The sequence below is a fragment of the Ctenopharyngodon idella genome, chromosome 13 (genome assembly GCF_019924925.1).
Source record: "Ctenopharyngodon idella isolate HZGC_01 chromosome 13, HZGC01, whole genome shotgun sequence".
Taxonomy (NCBI): domain Eukaryota; kingdom Metazoa; phylum Chordata; class Actinopteri; order Cypriniformes; family Xenocyprididae; genus Ctenopharyngodon; species Ctenopharyngodon idella.
Window position 1 is genome coordinate 34087500 of NC_067232.1, and position 21978 is coordinate 34109477.

A 21978-nucleotide genomic window follows, 5' to 3' on the forward strand; every position below is an offset into this window, starting at 1 on the left:
TTACACACAGACTGATATATTTCAAATGTTTATTTCTTTTAATTTTGATGATTATAACTGACAACTAAGGAAAATCCCAAATTCAGTATCTCAGAAAATTAGAATATTACTTAAGACCAATACAAAGAAAGGACTTTTAGAAATCTTGGCCAACTGAAAAGTATGAACATGAAAAGTATGAGCATGTACAGCACTCAATACTTAGTTGGGGCTCCTTTTGCCTGAATTACTGCAGCAATGCGGCGTGGCATGGAGTCGATCAGTCTGTGGCATTGCTCAGGTGTTATAAGAGCCCAGGTTGCTCTGATAGTGGCCTTCAGCTCTTCTGCATTGTTGGGTCTGGCATATCGCATCTTCCTCTTCACAATACCCCATAGATTTTCTATGGGGTTAAGGTCATTAAGAACAGGGATACCGTGGTCTTTAAACCAGGTACTGGTAGCTTTGGCACTGTGTGCAGGTGCCAAGTCCTGTTGGAAAATGAAATCTGCATCTCCATAAAGTTGGTCAGCAGCAGGAAGCATGAAGTGCTTTAAAACTTCCTGGTATATGGCTGTGTTGACCTTGGACCTCAGAAAACACAGTGGACCAACACCAGCAGATGACATGGCACCCCAAACCATCACTGACTGTGGAAACTTTACACTGGACCTCAAGCAACGTGGATTGTGTGCCTCTCCTCTCTTCCTCCAGACTCTGGGACCCTGATTTCCAAAGGAAATGCACAATTTACTTTCATCAGAGAACATAACTTTGGACCACTCAGCAGCAGTCCAGTCCTTTTTGTCTTTAGCCCAGGTGAGACGCTTCTGACGCTGTCTGTTGTTCAAGAGTGGCTTGACACAAGGAATGCGACAGCTGAAACCCATGTCTTGCATACATCTGTGCGTAGTGGTTCTTGAAGCACTGACTTCAGCTGCAGTCCACTCTTTGTGAATCTCCCCCACATTTTTGAATGGAATTGTTTCACAATCCTCTCCAGGGTGCGGTTATCCCTATTGCTTGTACACTTTTTTCTACCACATCTTTTCCTTCCCTTCGCCTCTCTATTAATGTGCTTGGACACAGAGCTCTGTGAACAGCCAGCCTCTTTTGCAGTGTCTTGCCCTCCTTGTGCAAGGTGTCAATGGTCGTCTTTTGGACAGCTGTCAAGTCAGCAGTCTTCCCCATGATTGTGTAGCTTACAGAACTAGACTGAGAGACCATTTGAAGGCCTTTGCAGGTGTTTTGATTTAATTAGCTGATTAGAGTGTGGCACCAGGTGTCTTCAATATTGAACCTTTTCACAATATTCTAATTTTCTGAGATACTGAATTTGGGATTTTCCTTAGTTGTCAGTTATAATCATCAAAATTAAAAGAAATAAACATTTGAAATATATTAGTCTGTGTGTAATGAATGAATATAATATACAAGTTTCACTTTTTGAATGGAATTAGTGAAATAAATCAACTTTTTGATGATATTCTAATTATATGACCAGCACCTGTATATATATATATATATATATATATATATATTATATATATATTTTTTTTTTAGGAATTATGTCAAATTCCTAAAAAAAAAAAAAGAAGGGATAGTTCACCCAAAAATGAAAATTATCACATTATTTACTCACCCTCAAGCCATCCTAGGTGTATATGACTATCTTCTTTCAGATGAACACAATCAGAGATATATTTAAAAATATCCTGGCTCTCCAAAGATTTATAATGGTAGTGAACAGGGGGCGTGTTTTGAAGCCAAGCATCCATCCATCATAAATATAATCCATACAGATCCAGGGGGTTTAATAAAGGCCTTCTGAAGCGAAGTGATGGGTTTTTGTACGAAAAATATCCATTAAAACTTTATAATCTAAAATAACTAGCTTCTGCCAGATGACCGTACGGATACTGCGCAAGTCGACTTGCGCCACAAGAGTAACCCCTGAGGCGATGTATGACGCAGTATGTAGGAGTATCATAAGCTTAGACGCCTCTCGCTGTCCAAACAAATACGACTGGGCAACAAACTCAAGCTCCTCTTCTCTCATATCAAAATCCTCTGACATTTCACTTTAAAACTTCTCATTTTAGACTTCTAATTTGTGACCGGTGTTTTGTTTTGCTTCCGTGTTCGTCACTGCGTCATGCGTCGGGTCAGAGCTCACTCTTCAGCTGCAAATCAATGCGTACGACCATCTGCCGGAAGCTAGTTATTTTACTTTATAAAGTTTTTAATATGGATATTTTTCTTATAAAAGCCCATCGCTTCATTTCAGAAGGCCTTTATTAACTCCCTAGAGCTGTGTGGATTATTTTTTATGATGGATGTATGCATTTATTTTGGGCTTCAAAACACGCCCCCCGTTCACTACCATTATAATACCATATCTTATACCATATCTTTGGAGAGCCAGGATATTTTTTAATATATCTCTGATTGTGTTAATCTGAAAGAAGAAGTCATATACACCTAAGATGGCTTGAGGGTGAGTAAATCATGGGATAATTTTCATTTTTGGGTGAACTATGCCTTTAATGACCATGGGAAAATGTGGGTCCCAAGGCCAAACTAGTTGAGAACCACTAGTGTATGTAACAGTTATATTGTGAAAAATATCAAAGACGGTTGTTATTCAGTGTTATTTTGTACATTTTTAAATGACTGTGGTGGCTCATACCAACTTACTAACTTTATTGCATTAACAAAAAATAGTTTGGGACTGCTATGTAATAGCATTACCTTATACTCCTTATTCATCAGTATTAGTCACAGTCTTACAATTTATGTGTATGTTAGATAAAGTGGAACTATTTATATAACTTTTTGATTTTTTTAGGGATTAAGTCAAATGCCTAAAAAAAAAAGGGCTGCAGCTTAATGACCATGGGAAAATGTGGGTCCCAAGGCCAAACTAGTGGAGAATCACTAGTGTATATAACAGTTATATTGTGAAAAATATCAAAGATGGCTGTTATTCAGTGATAATCTTCACTGCCGTCATTGGACTGGAAGAGTGTAGCAGTTCATAACAGCTTTTTTTCATGTCACTATGAGCTGCTCTTGAAGATTCGTTTTGCGTTTTATGGAAAGAATAACATCATAGGAACGAGAAAGTACTTTCAACATGCATCAGACAGCCAGTGAAGGGGCTCCGACTGAGACTAAAGAAGAACACCATGGCAGCTACATTAATACACATAAAATGTCTTCTGTCTGACTTCCTGTCTGAGTTCAGTGTTTTTCTAATTGAGGGATGTGAGTGCTGTCTGAGGACACTACACTCCTGCTGTGATGGCAAAGTCAGAAATGTCTTTGTACTAAAATGACTGAACAAAAGCTCTTCAAAGAACTTTAAAGAGGACGTACTTAGCAGAAGCTTTGCTACTTAAGACACACTTCAGTCCTGTCGGCTCTTGGTTTAAGTGGAGACAGAGAGATACAAAGAGAGGCACTGAGAAAAAGTAGAGAGAAACTGTGACCCTTAATCACCAACTTGGCATGTTCATAACAAAGCAATTATCTTTATAGTCACCGTTTGACTGAAGCGGACAATGTGGACCAATAAAAGAGAGTTAAGGATGGGAAGACTTTCAGCATGATGCAGAGTCCACGTGTAACTAAGGCAATGCAACAGCCATTATAACGCACATCTGACAGACTAACAGGAAACAGGGATAGAAAGGAGGGAGAGAAAGTGTTTTTATCAGTTTAACAGCTGCATTCACACCATCCAAAGTTGTAGTCAAGTGGTCAAAATGCCAACAGAGTGTCAACAGAGAGCGTCAGTGCTACTCTAAAATGCTTCTTAATTGACTAATAAAACATCCTTTATTTAGGAAATATATGTGTGTTTAATATAATATGCCTGTTTGGTACAACATCTACAAAGACATGGGTTATTTCCAGTTTATTTTGAATCATAATGTTATTTTGACAAACAGCTGCAAATTTCTCATATGTAGCTACTAAGAGAATATTGTATTATATATAGGAATATTGATAATTAACAATAAGGAAACATGTCAGCTGACAGCCCATATATGTGAGCAAAACATCAGTAAGTCTCCAGAAGTAAAAATCCCATTCATTTTCTCCACAGAGAAATCAAATTTTTGCTGTAAATGTTTCAAGATAGTCCCAATATAAACCATTTTAAAAATAATGTTTAATTACAAAATTCCTGGTGAAGTACCTATCCTAAAGATTATTAAAATTAAGATCAAAATTAGAACAGAAAACACAACATTTCTGAGAAAAAAAAAAAAAAAAAAAAAAAAAAAAAACTTTCATAGGGCCCTATTATTGTACTTTAATATATTAATAAATTAAGGTTTTATGAATTGAATTGATCAGGCATGCTTTTGATGATTAAAATGTAATTATTATTATTAAATAATTCAGAATCCAGAAAATTTTAATCTGAAAACACAAAAAATAAATAAAACAGGTTTCATAGGCCACTAGAAATGCAATCCTTTATTAAACCTTTTTTTTTTTTTTAAATTGTTAAAATTATTATATTGTAAGTTTCATGATTTCAGTTATGCCTTTTGATTACTAAAATTAAAATGGAATCCAGAAAAAAAAAAAAACGGAATCTGGGAAAAAATAAAACAGATTTCATAGAGCCCTATATGTTATGAGTGGATCATTCATATACGTGAATACAGTCTTTTTCTGCCTATATATATATATATATATATATATATATATATATATATATATATATATATATATATATATATATGTAATTTATTTATTTATTTTCAAAAAGATCTGATTCAATTAGGAGCTGGATCGTTTGATCAAGGCTTAAAACTTTAAATGCCTGTGGAGAAAATTAATAGGAAAACTACTTCCTGTATCAACAAGGCTGAAAAGTGTACGGTCACTGATACGGAACGCTTCGCTAATGGCCTCGTGGAAGAGATTCAATTGATCACAAAAAGCCTTTCCATCTTACAGCGCCCTTAAAGTGTGTAAAAATATCATTCGTAATTCACATTTTTGCCTATTTTGCAGCTTTTCTTACAGTGTTCTCAAAGTTGTGCTGTGCATTTTAACCACTGTGTTAAACATTTGGACTGCTGCATCTATCCCAGAATCCCCCTGCTCACATGCACAGACACGGGCATGGCCACAGCTATATCCAGCCATCTACTGCAGGAAGAAAGGAGAGGAGACAGGAAAGAGATGCAATGAGTCATGGGAATGGTATCCACGGTGATACTTATTAAGAGAGCGGAGACAGAGAGAAGGAAATGGATAAATAGAAAGAATGAGAACGCAACTGCATAGACCCAGGTTTGACTGATGGCAGCCTGATGATGTCGATGAAGATGATGATGATGATGATGGTGAAATACCCAAGTCACAAGGCAGCATGAGAGGAGAGGAAAGGGGGAAGAAAGAAAAGAAGAGAAAGATTTAATATTGTTTTTATTCTCTGCAAATATAAGATGGAATGCAAATGAGTACAGACAAGAAAGAATGGAAAAAGATAGAAATTAGCCATGTTAAGGATACAGTATATGTGCACACTTCTAAATCACCACTTTGTCATCAGTTATATATTATTATCCTTTGAAAAATTGTTTTGGTAATTGAAATAAAGCTAAAATAAAAACTTAAAAATGAGAAATGTTGCCTTGCCATCTAAATAAAATGAGTTGAAGTACTACTACTAACTAAAACTGAAATGAAAATAAAGCAAAACTAAATAGAAATATTAAAAAACAGCAACACTTTACATTAAGGTTGTTTGTTAACATTAGTTAACTAACACAAACTAAATTCAAAAACTACTAAAGGATTTATTAATCTCAGTCAGTTTCAGTGTTATTTTAGCATTAAGGTATAGCAGACTGCTGCTATATTGTGAATATAGGGCAACCACTTCAGCTGAGACTATGGAAAAGGTAATTTTTTTTTCCTCCAAATTGCATGAAAAACTCGCAAATGCGAGTTATAAAGTCAGAATTGTGAGATATAAACTCGAAATTGCAAGTTATAAAGTCAGAAATGCGAGTTATAAAGTCAGAATTGCGTGATATAAAGTCAGAAATGTGAGATATAAACTCGAAATTCCAAGTTAAAATGTCAGAATTGCGAGACAAACTCGAAATTGCGAGTTATAAAGTCAGAATTGCGAGACATAAACTCGAAATTCTGAGTTATAAAGTCAGAATTGAGATATAAACGAAATTGCGAGTTATAAAGTCAGAAATGCGAGTTATAAAGTCAGAATTGCGAGATATAAAGTCAGAAATGTGAGATATAAACTCGAAATTCCAAGTTAAAATGTCAGAATTGCGAGTTATAGAGTCAGAATTGTGAGTTATAAAGTCAGAACTGCGAGACAAACTCGCGAATGCAAGAAAAAAAGTCAAGTTTACATCTTGCAATTTTGAGTTTTTCTCACAATTGTGAGTTTATATCCCGCAATTCTGACTTTATAACTCGCAAATATGAGAAAAAGAGTCAGAACTGTTAGGTGAAAAGTCGCAGTTATCTTTTAAATAGCTTTATTCCGTGACAGAAACAGGCTTCCATAAGAGACAGTATTCACAATATAGCAAAAAACGAAATGTGCACTTCAATGCAAACAAAAGTTCAATCATATAAAAATGTCCTCCTCTATGCTTTTCAATCAATGAATACACTGTATTAACCAATCAGCAACCAAGAAAGGATCCATTTTATAAGGCTCTTTCTGAAATTATATATATAAAAAAAAATATTGTATCTGTAGAGATGAATTTGCTAAAACAGCACTCTGAATGAGCTCGTGTCCTGAGAGCACCTGCGGTAAGAAATGATGGGCCCTTCACGAGGTGGAACAGGTCGGCGGGGATAATCCCTGTGAACGCTACGAGAGATTACCGAGCAGAATGCCACCTGTTTCACCTGTGATTGGCAAAGCTGTATGCAGAGGTCATGGATATGAGATCTCACCATGCTGAACTAAGGTAGCACTGGGATTTAACTGAAAATGAACATAAATCATCATGAGCTAATGCTGTCCTTATACACGCATGGAGACATCAGACGTGATTAAGAGCGAGCATCTCATTCTGAAGTTTTCCAGTCATGCTAAATTACTCTAGAGATAATTTTGCAGACCACCTAGGAGTGATAAAAGATTCCTAAAATAACTTATTATAGATGCATGTTTGATTAAAATTTCATTTGAGCGAAACTGGAAAAGGGCAGAGTCGGGGGGAAATTTAGATTCATACTGGCTTTAATAAAACATGAAATCCTTTAACAATTTATTCCAACAACAGCTTCCAAAGATATTTTAATGAATGCATCACGCTGAACACATGACGCACTGTTTCTGTGATGCACAATCACATTTAAATAATCTTTATATCGCATTCATCCCATAATTGAATCACATTGTCGGACGACGACTGCAGTCTATGACAGTTATTATGATGTATTAGAAGATCCAGTGGGAATTGTTTTATACTCTATGAAGGGAAAGAGGCTTAGGGACAAATTTGTACATTTATTCAATCTTTAGCTTTTGATGTTATTCATTTTTTCCCTCTCGATTGTTCTCAGAAAATGACTTTGTCTTTGTCTGTGTTTGGTAGAAGGGCTCTAAAGCACAGAAAATTTTCACCCAAACAAAGCTTTTAGAGAAAAAAGCATGCAAAACACGCTGAGTTCTGTCTGCTACCAAGATGCCTGACTGATCCATCAGCACGACCACAAACCGTGACCATTACGACTACAACCAGAGTGGTCATTCGGGGCATTCGGCATTTGTTCTTTTATTGAAAGGAAAAAACATCAATGGCAAATCAATCTTTTTAAAAAGTGGGATCTGCTTTGATTTCATGTGACTGAATTTTTGAACAGAACTGAAGTGGAAAAAGAATGACAATGCTAAAACAAAATGACAAGTATTGTTTTTTTATGCAGAAATGTTTTAAAGCATGTTATGGAGAATAAGTGATAAATTTAACAGGAATGCTTGAAAATCTTTGATCTACCTAAAGGAATAGTCCACCAAAAAATGTAAATTGTCATCATTTACTCACCCTCATGTCGATCCAAACCTGCATGACTTTTTTTTGTGTGTGTGTGCAACATTAAAGGTGAATTTCTGAAGAAAATCCTGGTCACTCTTTTCAAATATATGTAAATGACAGGCTGTCAAGCTCCAAAATATCAAAAAGTGCTCTATATGACTATTATATTCCAAGTCTTTTGAAGCCATACAATAGCTTTTGTGTTCTTTTTGAAGCTCGAAAGCTTTTATTCATTTTAAATGCGTAAGACTTGTACATTATTCAAAATCAGTGGTTGACCGGTTAATGGTATATCATCAAGGCCGATATATCGGCCAGTATTTGGCATATTTGGTCAGAGATGGGACTTTTATTTTGACAGCGCTGACTCACAGGAGCTCCCATTCTCCGTTGATTGTTGATTGTTTTTAGTTCTGTGTAATACATTACATTACATCGACAGCAAGAGAATTAACACTTTCAAATGCTTCATGAAGCTTCGAAGCTTTACGAATCTTTTGTTTTGAATCAGTGGTTCGGAGCGTGTATCAAACTGCCTACTGAAGTCATGTGATTTCAGTAAACGAGGCTTCGTTACGTCATAAGTGTTTCGAAACGTTTCAAAATTTCAATGCTTCACGTGACTTTGGCAGTTTGATACATACTCCGAACCACTGATTCGAAACAAAAGATTCGTAAAGCTTCGAAGTTTCATGAAGCAGTGTTTTGAAATCACCCATCACTAGATATTGTTGAATAAAGTCGTTATTTCGTTTTTTGGCACACAAAAAGTATTCTCGTCGCTTTATAACATTAAGGTTGAACCACATGAACTGTTTTAAACATATCTTTTGTAGCTTTCTGGGCATCTGAAAGTGTTAATTATCTTGCTGTCAATGCAGGCCTCCCTGAGCCATCGGATTTTATCAAAAATATCTTAATTTGTCTTCTGAAGATGAACGAAGGTCTTACGGGTTTGGAACGAAATGAGGGCGAGTAATTAATGACAGAATTTTCATTTTTGGGTGAAATTACCCTTTTAACATCAATAGAACCCTTTTCATTACACAAAGAGTTCATTAAAAAGATTCTGTAGATTTTGAAAATGTTCTTCACACTATGAAAAATGGTTCACAAAAATGGTTCTTCTATGGCATCACTGCTAAAGACCCATTTTGGAGCTTTTATTTTTAAGAGTGTAGCATTTTATAGACTATTTATTGTCTTTAAAATAAATAATGTGATGTGATGTATACATCGGTTTTATATCGGCCACCGTGCAAGATATCAGAGCCTGGTCTCATTAGAAAAATGTACCTGTGGAAACGTTTTCGAGAGTCGCAAAATACATACCAATACGTACATATCACTGCAGTTTTAATGTGAAATGTCCACTGAGTGGCGCTTAAAGCATGTTCATTTTTTTGCTGGAACAGATAAACATGAAAAGGGTACGTTTCTATGACGTTGGTTTTATATGCATCACCGCAGTTCTGATTTGAATTTTTAACCGGTGAGTGGCGCTAAAAGTGTAGTGCTCCATTACATTTTAAAATAACGTACCACCAACACTACACCTAAACCTACCCGATAGTGTTAACAAAAGCAAATGTAACATAAAAAGCATCCATAATCGTGCCGTTTTAGCTTGTTTTGATCTCTCATCTTTAAACTCTTTTACCGTGACTAGTTTTTCCCCGGATTCATACCCATGGCTTAATCGTCCTAAGTACAACTCTGTATCAGCTGAGCTACCGAGCAAACTTATGTCAGAAAAGTGAAACTGGTTAAGCGATGCAAAGTCCAAAATATATTCGTTTACAAATCGAGCACTTTGGTAAAAAGCGTTTTGAAGTCATAACATAATATTGTGCAAGGAGACATAAAAACAAGTCTTTATTAATCCATAATCTGACCCTGTAATCTTAACTGTGTATGAAAACGATTAAAGGCATTTGTTGTTTTACTGCCTCTGGTGTTCATTTTTTTTGTTGGAAACTGCAGTGATATGTATGTATGTATTGGTACGTATTTTTGTGACTCACGAAAACAGTTCCCACAGGCACGTCTTTCCACAAGACCAGGTTGAGATATCAACATCAGCCATCGAAAAAACATTTAGGCCGACCACTATTCAAAATGTCTTTTTGTCTTTCACGGAAGTCAGGTTTGGAATGACAAAAGGGTGAGTAAATGATGATTTCCAATTTTTCTATTCACTTTTGGGTGAACTAATCTTTTAAAAGCAAAGCAGCACTGGCAAAAAGGCTGGATTCTGTCTGATGAATGTATGGCACTGTGCACTCGCCCATACATTTACTGTAAAAGTGTATTGAAACATTGACAAAAGTTTTTAGGGAAATCATGACAACATGAATGCACTCACACACCGTTTTACAGTCCACATGAAACGGAAACTGCGATATTCTTTTCTTTCCTATTAATTCAGGGGACCTGTTACCACAACTTAAAGAAATGCATGGTTGCAAGTTAAAAATTCTAATTTATTGGTTTAATTAAACCTTTAAAGTTTCAAACATTATTTTGTAGAGTTCTGTTGACATAAATGTTAATAATTACATCAACTTAATATTGTCTGTAATTTAAACTAAAATTTCTGTGTTAATTGGCTTTAAAAAAAAACAAAACAAAAGGTTGTAGTAACTTAATAAAATTGTCTTGATATCTTCGGAAATTAGACAGTGGATTTCTAGTTCCCAGCATACTATGCATAGGACCGGAAAGGAGAATGTTGAATGAGAATGAAAGGAGAATGTTGAAAAATTAAGTGTTAATTTATTTGTTTTTAGTGAAGAGAAGGACCTGTTAGTGTTTAATGCTGTTATGTTTGAAATTTACTAGAGTTTCTGTTGTAGAATTTTTTTGTGGTTACCATTGTGCTGAAGAGTAGATACATGAAGGTAAACAATATTGACTCTATAAGAAATGACTGCGCTAATGCGAATGCCAAATAATATTTTACATGTTCATTAAATATACATGTTAAATAAGTTATGTTAGCTATGATAGCTCTTGATTTGAACTGAAATAGATCGGATTGTTTCCAGGGCTACAACTCTGGTAGTTGGAACGACTTAATTTTTTTGAGCAATCAACTTAAAAATTTGTGTTTATGCTACAAATTATTAAGTTCCTCTAACTCAATGTAGCTTGCTGGTTGAACGTAAATTCACTCAAAGTTGTCATAACAAAGTTGTCAAAAACATGCAAACAGTTGCGTTAAAAAAAAAAAAAAAAAAAAAAAAAAATTAACAAACCAACGCATTATTTTTTAGAGTGTATATCTGAGTAAAATGGCTTCTCGAACAAGAAAAAAAATGTAGGTCGGACTTGATTTTGTACATAGGGCATTGATTGGATCATTACAGTTTGTTATTGACAAGTTGTCCTGCCCTCGCGCCATTAAAAACGTCATCAGAGAAGTGATCAGTGATGACGCCGACCAAAGTGTACAATCACCAGATTACAGTACGTCACTTCTCAGACATTCAACATGTTTAATCATGAAAACAAGCTCCGACAGACACCAACAAACACCGACAGGAGTAATGCATTGATCTGACAAAACCTGACTAAGTGTCTTTCGGTGTCTGTTGGTGCAGTGTGAATTGGTCTTAAAATGAACACTGCAATATTCCATAAAAAATAAGAATTGTCCATTTTGATTTCACGGCGACTTTAACTGCACTGCAGTGAGATGACAGCAGTGGGAAGAAACAAGGCCAGTGACTATGATCATCCATGGCATGATTATTTGCATATCGCAGTTCCTCTATGAAGGCATGGTCCAAAATGAACATTCAGAAAGAGCCAAAAGTAAATCAGATTTGGCTTTGCACTTGGCAAGTAAACAAAACTCACAGTGGGCTTGAAGCAGGACTGCAACAATTTAAATCACAATGTAAGAATGATGGTGTTTTTATCTCAAGAGCGAATCGAAGCAAGACAATCACTGTTGCTTGTCTTCCAACAACAATTTTCCCAGTGGAAAATGAACTTCCAGCATGCATGAGTGGCTTGAGGAATACTGTTACTTGTTTGTTAGTCCCTAGAGAACGAAGCAAAGCAAAAGGTTCCTCAATTACAGTTCATAATACTTGTGACAAACTGACTGAGCGTGGCGTCATTAGAGCACTCAAAACAATTAAACGGCAATTAAAGACATCAGTGTTTAAGATAAAGGGCTTTAGAAAGGGAAAGTGAAGTCAAGTGTAAAGGTTACCAGGGCGTGAAGTTTCTCCTCCAGGTCTTGATTAGCTCTCTGAGACGCCGTGTAGCTGTTCTGCAGTCTGCAGGGGGCAAACAAAACAAATGTATGTCACTGTCAGGGTATAAAGTTATATCCTGATGTTATACGATATATCCTGGTGTGGGATCGAGATGGACATATGGGTATTGACATCAAAGGACACAGGAAACAGTACGAGGTTTCTCTGCAGTGCTGGGAACTGTTACTGCATCCTTTCGCATCACATACGAGATAACGTTACATCTCTCTGATGTACACTATAGCTCGTCTCAGCTGAAGGCGGAGGTATGCCAGCCGTAGAGAATATTCACAAGTTATTGCAATAATAAGACCTCATATTTCAAACACAGAGTTGTAAGAGATTGTGTCTGATGTTAAAGTAATCAAATTCTCAAGCGGTCACAACACCAACGCAATTCACAGAATAAGCCAGAAGAGGAAAAGGAGAGGCACTTAAAGACATTTTCATCACAAAAAGCCATTAAGCTTGACTCTGTGCAAGTGTTTTGAACAAAAAAAAGGGGCAGATTTTGTGTTACATGAAAAATATTGCAAATAAAAAGACAAGGCATTTTTTTTTTTTTTTTTTTCATTTCAGTACTTCAACCCATAACAACAGTAGTATATCTGTTATTGAATGAATGCAAATATGTATGTCTTGTTTGTTTTACCACGCAAACTAATGAATGTGCATATATACACACAAATGTCACATATATAATTGTTGTAAGAAACAAATAAATAAAAAACAATTAATTTGAACAAACCCTATGTACTAAATTGTTGAAAGTGAGGTATCAAGGTATCATTCAAGTCTATAGCACAAACGGGAAAGTGGCACAAAGTTGGAAACCTTTCCTTATAGCTGGCATTAAATGAAAATTCACCCTCTATATTATGTAAATGCATGTGATAGATCTTAATGTGAACAATTCATCCATGTTTTTTTTTTTTTTTACGACCTTGAAATGCTTAATGAAAATGTCACCTCGACCTTCCAGTGAAGCGACAGTGTTCTCTCTGGTGATATATGCCACTTAAACCCTGTCCCTTTATTACAATTGACTAAATTGCAAGCTTGCATTTATTTTTGAGTACAACAGCCACATCTCAAAATCCAATCAATTTTGGATTGATTGGGGACTAGGTTGTTTTTTGATAATCTGTTACATTTGGATGTGTGTCACAATACAAAAGAAAAGATCTGTCGCTACTTCCATTTCATAGTGGTTTTAAAGATGATTAAGCTGAGAACAGAATCTGTTCACTGTGCCCAAATTTGCCCAAAAGTGTCAATCGGATGTGAATTTCAAAATTCTTAGTGAAAGCAATACATTATCACAGCATTTTTTTTTACCTACTGTTTAATAGGGTTGTCAAAAGTACTGAAATTTAAAAAAATGTGACAATACCAGCATTTCCCCATCACATTTTGAGCGGATTCTTAAACACCTCTGATTGGCCATTGTGTTCATGTGCTCAACAGATAGGTCTGTGATCACGCTTCAAAAACGTAAATAGACATCTTTGACGCTCTTCACAGAGCCCTATCAGCAGATGCATATGGAATCTGCTTACAGACGCCTGCTTTTAAACACTCCCGTGTGTATCTGTGTAAGCGCTCGGTGAAGAGACTTAAAGATGTCTATTTACAACATGTTTTTGAAGCATTGATCAGTGTAGCCAATCACGGCCATATCTGTTGAGCGCGTGAACACAGTGGCCAATCAGAGGTGTTTAAGGGGGCTTTCACACTGGGCCCGTCTGCCACGGTCTGAGCCCGGGCACGACTGTTCCCCCGTGCCCCCCGCAGCGTTGGTCTGGTTTCACACTCAAATTGATTCTATCGAACCCTAGTGCGTTTGCGTTCATCTTACGTCATCACAGACGTGCACGGCGCATGACAGAAAACAGAACGCGGGTCAATAAATTGTGTTTTTTATTAATGTGGTGCTATTATGTGCAGCAGAGTAAACGACACCTGTGTTTACTGTATGTGTGCCGCATGTAGACGGTTTTCCGCTGTTTGCAAGCAGACTATTTTGAGGAGACAGCTGACTGCCATTCATTTGCCATTCTAATTGCACTCGCAAAGCGCGAATACACTGCAGGCTCACTCCTGCTCGAATCCAAGGTAAATCAGACACTATCATCTCTTACATCTGTTTTACTTAAGTAAATACATTACAATCGGATAAAACAATCGGACTACCTCCTTCAGGTAGTCTCAGGTTCGGTACCCCGGTGCGCACACGGGTTCGCATGACAGCTTTCATATTAGCGATTTTTCATGCGAACCACGGCCCGTTTCGAACTAAATTGCCAGTGTGAAAGCCCCCTAAAAATCCGCTCAACAGCGCCCAAAATGCTAGGGGGAAATGCTGGTATCATCACATATTTAAAATTTCAGTACCGACTTCGGTCCTTTTGACAACCCTACTGTTTTATGAATATTGTGTTTTAAGTCATACTGCTCATTTTACATTGTGCTTTTTGAATACTATATATATACTAGAGACGTCCACTTTGATGTGGAAACAAAAAGGGATATTTCACCCAAAAACAAAAAACCTCTCATAGTATGACTTTCTTTTTCTGAAAACTACCCTGACCGCTCTTTTCCGTATAACTGAAATGAACAGGCATTGTGATGTTGTGCTACTACCTTTTTTTTTTTTTTTTTTTTTTTTTTTTTAATCAATTTGGAGCTTGACAGACCCAGCCCTTTTTCATTTTATGGAAAAGTGTAGCCAGGATATCCTTCAAAAACTTACCTTTTGTGCTTTAAGGAAGAGAGAAAGATTTATATTAATAATTTACACTACTTTTTTTTTAAAAGGTTAAGGGGTATTAAAGACCAAAGCTCCAAGAAATGAGGGGTGGGTTACATGGGGTGATGTTGATACCTTTTGATTTTATATCTTTATTGAATCAACGCTGAGGTTCAGCACGAGGCGCCAAGGCTTCTGCTCATAGAGCGTTTTGAAGGAAACATCAATTCAAACACAGAATTCATGCTTACAAAGGCCATCTGGCCTTCATGCCACATTATCTCCATTCTGCCTTTCGGTTTACAGCAGAAACCTCCATCTCAATCACTCTTTTCCTCTTGTGGATCAATACTGTTTCACAGCCTGGCAGATCATAAGAGACTTTCACTGTCTCGCTTCATAACAATTAGAATTTAATCAATTCATTTTAGCAAGCTGTGGTGATTTGCACTGAGCGCAGTCATAAACTCTAGCTGCAGACGGCCGGGGCTGATGGAATGCAAAATGTGCGCAATAATTACTGCTGCTTGATGACTGCTCTGAATCACAGAGGAGGGGAAGGTCCAACTGAACAGACTCAGAAGCAAAATATATTCAATAAAAACACACAAAATAAATGGGTAACTGAGTAAACAAACAAACATCTATAACAATACCTCTCATCCAAGGGTTCCCAGAGGCCCCAGCACCAGGTGCAAATCGCCACAGCGCATGTGACAATGTTACAATGTTAGATCAGAGATCGCATTCAAACGCCCACGCTGCAGAATCACTAACCAATTACAATCCAATTAGGCTATTATCTGCAGAGAGCTGGCATGCAGGTTTCGGATGTGGCAGGTGGGGAAATGGAGCAGCAAATGTGAGCACCACACTTTTTTGATGGAAGGAGTGCTGGGTAATTCAATCTCTCTGCCGTCTGAAAGCATATAAGCCAGAGATGCATCCTGATTGGAGATAAAGTGGCATGATTGCAGCCAAATTACACACCGACTCAATCACAAAGCGCTGCACTCAGACCATCAGGGGCATATCGGGCCGATATGAGATTAAATGATGAGAATCTGCACTCAGATCTGCTAATCTTAAACTGAATTTATAACACTGTGTCCAAACAAGGTGCGAAGTAAAGTTTCTGTCTCAGGGCTCAACGCTAAGGATTTTGGGTACACTTGATTTTGATAGTCCACTTTAGACATTCTAAAAGCAACTACATGTTAACTAACTCTCATTTCTGTCATGACAACTCTTGGAGAGATTGGCATGGTAATGAATATGGTAATGTAATGTATTTGGTCTTGTATTTTGCTGCTTCAGAGCAAGTACAGAGACTTGCTACTGCCAGTACATTCACAAACATTGCTGTGAGCATGTAATACTTGGTGCTGCTGCACATGTAACATACATGTATAACCTCCGTAGTAGATCTATACAGGTGGAGCTGGGGAAGTTGGAGGGTTTCTGAAAGCGCACTGCAGACTGCTACAGCAAATACTGCCACATATTTGAATGTTGAGCAACAGCTCATTGGCTGCTAATGCAACAGCAACCAATCAGTTGTGCTATGAGATGATGTGATTGCTACCAAATGAGTTAAGGACCTATCAGCCTGTGCCATCTAGAGTTTCATGACAGAACTTTGTATTAATTTGCAACTACATGTCAACTAAAGGCTGGCCCACACTAAAAGATTTTAAAAATTTTATCAGACCGCAAACATGACAATAAAAAAATCCTGGATAGATTTAATGTGTGGAGTGCCACAATGTGACCAAGACAACACACACAATTCACAAACCACCAGAGTCCCGACTGTAAACACGAGAAATCTCGCAAAATCTCTGGCGGTTGAGAGTAAACAAAGGTGGTGGACGACGGGCAAGAAAAAATTGGCAATATTAGTGTTTGTACTGCTTTTTACAGAAAATCTGGGTGAGGAGAAAAAGGCTTGGATGAAGTCCTGTTATGCTTCTGTCTTCCGTCTGTCTTCACACCTTGACAAAGGCTTTTTGCCGAAACGTTGGTATAATAAAGTATATGCAAGTGAGTGTGCATTCACATCTCCTTTATACAGATTTGTTATCTTTGACTTGCACCTCGGATGGTGTGCATCAAGATAATCGGGACTTTACCTAGGACTGTCAGAAGGGGAGAATTGGGCCCAAAATTATCTGCCTAATTATCTTGTAGTGTGAGGGTGGGCCCATCCATCATAAACGTACTCCAACGTACTCCACACAGCTCCAGGGGGTTCAACTAACTTACGAAAAAAGCTAGTTTTGTAAGTTGAATGTGGAAGCTGTAGGACGTAGTGTAAGCGTTTTGAACTGCGAGAGGCGTTACACTTTCTTCATAAGTTGAAAACAGAAGGCGGTCTGGTGGAAGCTACTTATTTTACTTCATAACTTGTTAAATTTGGATATTTTTCTTACACAAACACAATGCATCGCTTCAAAAGGCCTTTATTAACCCCCCGGAGCCATGTGGAGTACGTTTATGATGGATGGACGCACTTTTTTGAGCTTCAAACAGATGGTTTCCGTGCACTGCCTCACAAACAGACCCGGCTCACATGGCTTTGATAAACATCATAGCAAATACAAAAATCTGAACAGCTGTTTGATAACAAGTAAATGCTGACTTTGCTGAAACTTTGTTTCTTCTTCGTGACAAGCAGGTGTCAGAAATGGAAAGCTGCGCAGCGTTGCCCTTCTGTCTGTGTTTTTATAGCAAAATTTTGAACACGTAATTAAAGGCAATTATGACAAATATCAAAAAGAAAAAAAATACAAATAGTATATTTAACCATCCTGATAAGCAAACAGTTTTTTTTATAAGCAGCGAAATGCTGAACATTCATGTTAGTGTTAACAGGTCTTAAAAAAGGAAAAGATGTTCTTGGCCTTATTGAGAATTATTAGTGCATTCAAAGAAAAAAGTCTATCTTCATAATCATTCTTCAAAACCTATACAGTGATCTGTACTATATTTCGCCTTTGTTCACACAAAAATCAGCCTGTCTGCATGCCAGAGGCAACAGTTTACAGTTAGACAGAGATAAAGTGGTCATTACAGTGCCACCAGCACAAATAATACAGCCTCACAGTGAGCTTGAGCTCATTAAAATCAGGCACAGGCTTGCCACTCTGCTGTTTTCCTGCTTTACCTGTAATGAAAGTAACACATTACAGTCACTTAAGGGTCTCAAATGCAGTCCTTAATTAGCCGGCAAAAACTCAAGGCATTCGTCAGACAATAGAGCTGCTTGATTGCCTGTTAAACATTTTTTATTTATTTCCTGAAGCCTATGCTGTCAGGCACTTTATTTTTTTTTTTTTTTACGGTACAACAGAGCAACATTTGTTGATTCAATTTAATTAACATTGTAGCAATTATTTAAACCACACTCTAAAAAAAATTAAAATGCTGATTAGAAAAACCTGTGACTGTCCACTTAAAATATCTAAAAAAGAACATACAAAACAATTCACAATTACACTGCTGTGGCCTATTCAGATCCAGATCGATTAATCAAGAGTGGGTGTAGTAGAGTTGAACTGAGAACTGTTTCTAGAAAATTTTGGAATCATGCTGTTTGGCTCCATTATTGAATCTTCAATGCCTGCATTCATGTTTTATGCGAGTTGTGAACTTGCTGTCTGAAATGTGAGAAAAAGTCCTGAAAGAATTGTTAATGGAATCAATGTGTGGAATCGGAACCATAAACATTACATTTTTTATGACTGGCTTTGTGTGAGGCGAGAACTGTGCTGCCCTTCGAAATCTCACACGACAACAAAAATATTAAATACTGTTGGGAAAGGAGGTCCTCCAGATGCTTTATATGTGATTAACATCTAGGCACGTTTGCAGTCCCCTCGTCTTCCTACGGACTGTGTCCGCCTGACCAGCATGCTTTGCATTGCCAATCCTGCTGTGCTTTGTAGTGAGTCCTGCAGCAGGGGTCCTGCAACTACACAGCCGCCGGTCAGGGGGATTAAAGTGCTGCCTGCCAGCTTCATATAACTACAAAGAGCTCATTAATTTGGCTGCTTTGATCATAATCATTAAAAATGGATTGCAGTCCATTGCATGTCTCGTCTCATCTCCCTCCCTCATCTACGCCTGCAACTTCAGTAAGAAAAAGATGTTTTATCCACCTCTTTCCTGAACATGGAAGATTCATAATGGAAGACATTTTGCAGTCAGTGAAAATGTTAAGGCCAATACACACCGCACAGACAAACACCAACAAACATGTTTGTTGGGTTTTGTTTGAACAGTGTGTTACCCCTGTTGGTGTCTGTTGGAGTTAGTCAGAGTTTGTTTTCACCTGATTGACAATGTTCAGTCAGTGTTGGTGTTATTGTGGAGTCATTTTTCATAAAATTTTAAATCCAACTGCCAACTTGTTTGTTGGTGTTTGTCTGTGCGGTGTGAATTGGCCTTTAGTGCCCTATGATTTCCATGATGCGAAAAACGTGGACGGAACTGTGGACTGCAGTCTTACAAATGGAATTTACAATATAACACGGAATGTCACAGAATTTGGACAATTTTGGATGAATAAATCAAAAGTAGGACTGTACACTTAATCAAATCGTGATATGGACTAGTGTCTGTGAATATTAACCCACAAAAAGACTTCTGTTTAAATATGAAGTCTGCATGTTCTACTGCACATACTCAAGTGTCTGACATGAATATTTGAACTTCATTTCTCTCACATTTCACCGTTTCATTGAGAAAATGAAACCACCGACAGAGACTCAAAGGTCTTCACAACAACTCAATGAAATAAGTTTGTTTTAACTTGTAAATGTGACTAATATATTACTTTATGCAGCAGAATGCATATTTTGAAGTAATATAATAATAATAATAATAAAATCTTTGTTTTTTTAAGGAACATCGCACAATTTTCTCCCATGTTTTAATAACTGTTAACCTCTGTGGTGCAGTACTTTGTTTGGCAAAAATAGAAGAAATTGTTACATTTACATTTGATTACATTTTAAAAGATTAATTAAATAGTTGTTTCACTACATTATTTTTTTCTGATAATAAATCTGTATTAAATTATAAAAAAAAAAATTTTAGATGAATGTTGCCCTATGAATTATGTAGTTAAAAAAAAAAAAAAAAAAAAAAAAAATTAAAATGGTAATGTTTTATAAATGCAATTTATTTCACATGCTTTTATGGGAAAAATAAAACAGATTTAATGGGGCCATAAAAATATAATTTTTGTAAAACTTTTAATAAATTGCTGTTAAATTATGTTCCATGATTTCAATTGGACAGGATTTTAATTAGACATGCGTTTTGATTATTAATTTAATTTAACCATTAAAATGGAATACAGACAAATTAAAACAAAATTTAGTAAAATTAAAACAGACAAATAAAAGAATTTGGGGGAAAAAGCAGATTTTAGGAGAAAAATGGCCTTGAAATGTAAAAGTGACAAATTCAAATTCCTGCTGTTAAATAATTAAAAGTTTCCCCATTTCAGCGTGCCAGAATTAGCTTGCAAGTAAAGATACATGCTACTCTTTACTCTTCGTTTGTGGGACTTTCTTGTCTAATTTGTCATTTTTCTAAATAATATATTTACTTAAAATATTATTTTGTAGCAACCAACAACAAATGTAGAACCTGAATCTCATATTTCAGACAGCTCTGATTTGCAGTGTGCAAGTAGCTTCTACAATGATTTTTTAAGAAACAGAAAGGGAAATCAGGCAAATGAACCTAGAGATCTTATTTTATAAACTTGTGGATATAGTGACTCCTGCAGTGGTCACATGATCAGTGCCCTATAGACCAACCAGGGCTACATGCTACCAAGAAGCATACCAAGAAAGTTAAAAAAAGAAGAAGAAAAAAAAGAAAGAAAAAACAACTTTAAGAAAATACTAGGGCTGTCAAAGAGATTAATTAGCAGCCAATTATCAGCTTCACATCTTTTTTTTAAGTAACTGGCTATTGGTTATAGACATACTACCATTCAATTATGATTTTGAAAGACATTTCCCATATTCATACCAAGGCTGCATTTACTTTATGAAAAATACAGTAAAAACAGTAATATTGTGAAATATTATTACAATGTAAAATACAAATGTTTTCTATTTTAATACATTTTAAAATGTAATTTATTCCTTTGATCAAAGCTGAATTTTCAGCATCATTACTCCAGTCTTCAGAGTCACATGATCCTTCAGAAATCATTCTAATATGCTGAATATGCTGCTCAAGAAACATTTCTTATTATTATCAATGTTGAAAACTTCTGCAGCTTCATATTTTCATGGAAACTGAGATGTTCTTTTTCAGGATTCTTTGATGAATACAAAGTTCAAAAGAACAGCATTTACTTTATTTTTTTGTAACAATGTAAGTCTTTACTGTTACTTTTGATTCAATTTATTTGAATGCATTCTTACTGAATAAAAGAATTCATTTCTTTCCAAAAAAAAAAAAAAAGAAAAAAGTGGGAGTGCGAGTACACTGCACGACTGACCTTCTGAACTTGTCTCTCATTTTCTCCAGGTCGTCTCTGGTTCGACCCAACTCTGCCTGCATGTAATGTCGACTGGTTTCGAACTCCGTCTCCATGGCCTCCATCTTATGAGTGGTCTGGGACAGCCGGCGACGGATGTCTTCATTTTGCTGCTGCAGGATCCTGCAAAATAAGCGAGACGATGAAAGACATGAAAAATGCATGCCACTGACATGAGAAACAGAGTTCACACCACTGTAGCTGTAAAGGGCAAAACTCTACAGCATTCTCATGCATTTCAACGCGGGACGCTGCTTCTCATTTTACTACACCAGTGTAAAAGACTCTTTAATACACATACTGGAGACTGTTCATCATCCACATCACCTTGCCATGCCCGGGAAACATTTGTGTGCACAT

General features: G+C 36.6%; 1 protein-coding gene across 4 annotated transcripts in view; it reads right to left on the reverse strand.

Moving 5' to 3' along the window:
• Positions 1 to 21978, reverse strand: part of tjap1 (tight junction associated protein 1 (peripheral)) — a 127219-nt gene that overhangs the window by 15021 nt on the left and 90220 nt on the right. For all 4 annotated transcript variants that reach the window (XM_051917017.1, XM_051917018.1, XM_051917015.1 and 1 more), the window contains 2 exons: positions 21580 to 21741; positions 12256 to 12322 (listed from right to left, as the gene is read on the reverse strand). In XM_051917017.1, the coding sequence (XP_051772977.1) occupies positions 12256 to 12322; positions 21580 to 21741 (229 nt within the window). The remainder of the gene's footprint in view (positions 1 to 12255; positions 12323 to 21579; positions 21742 to 21978) is intronic.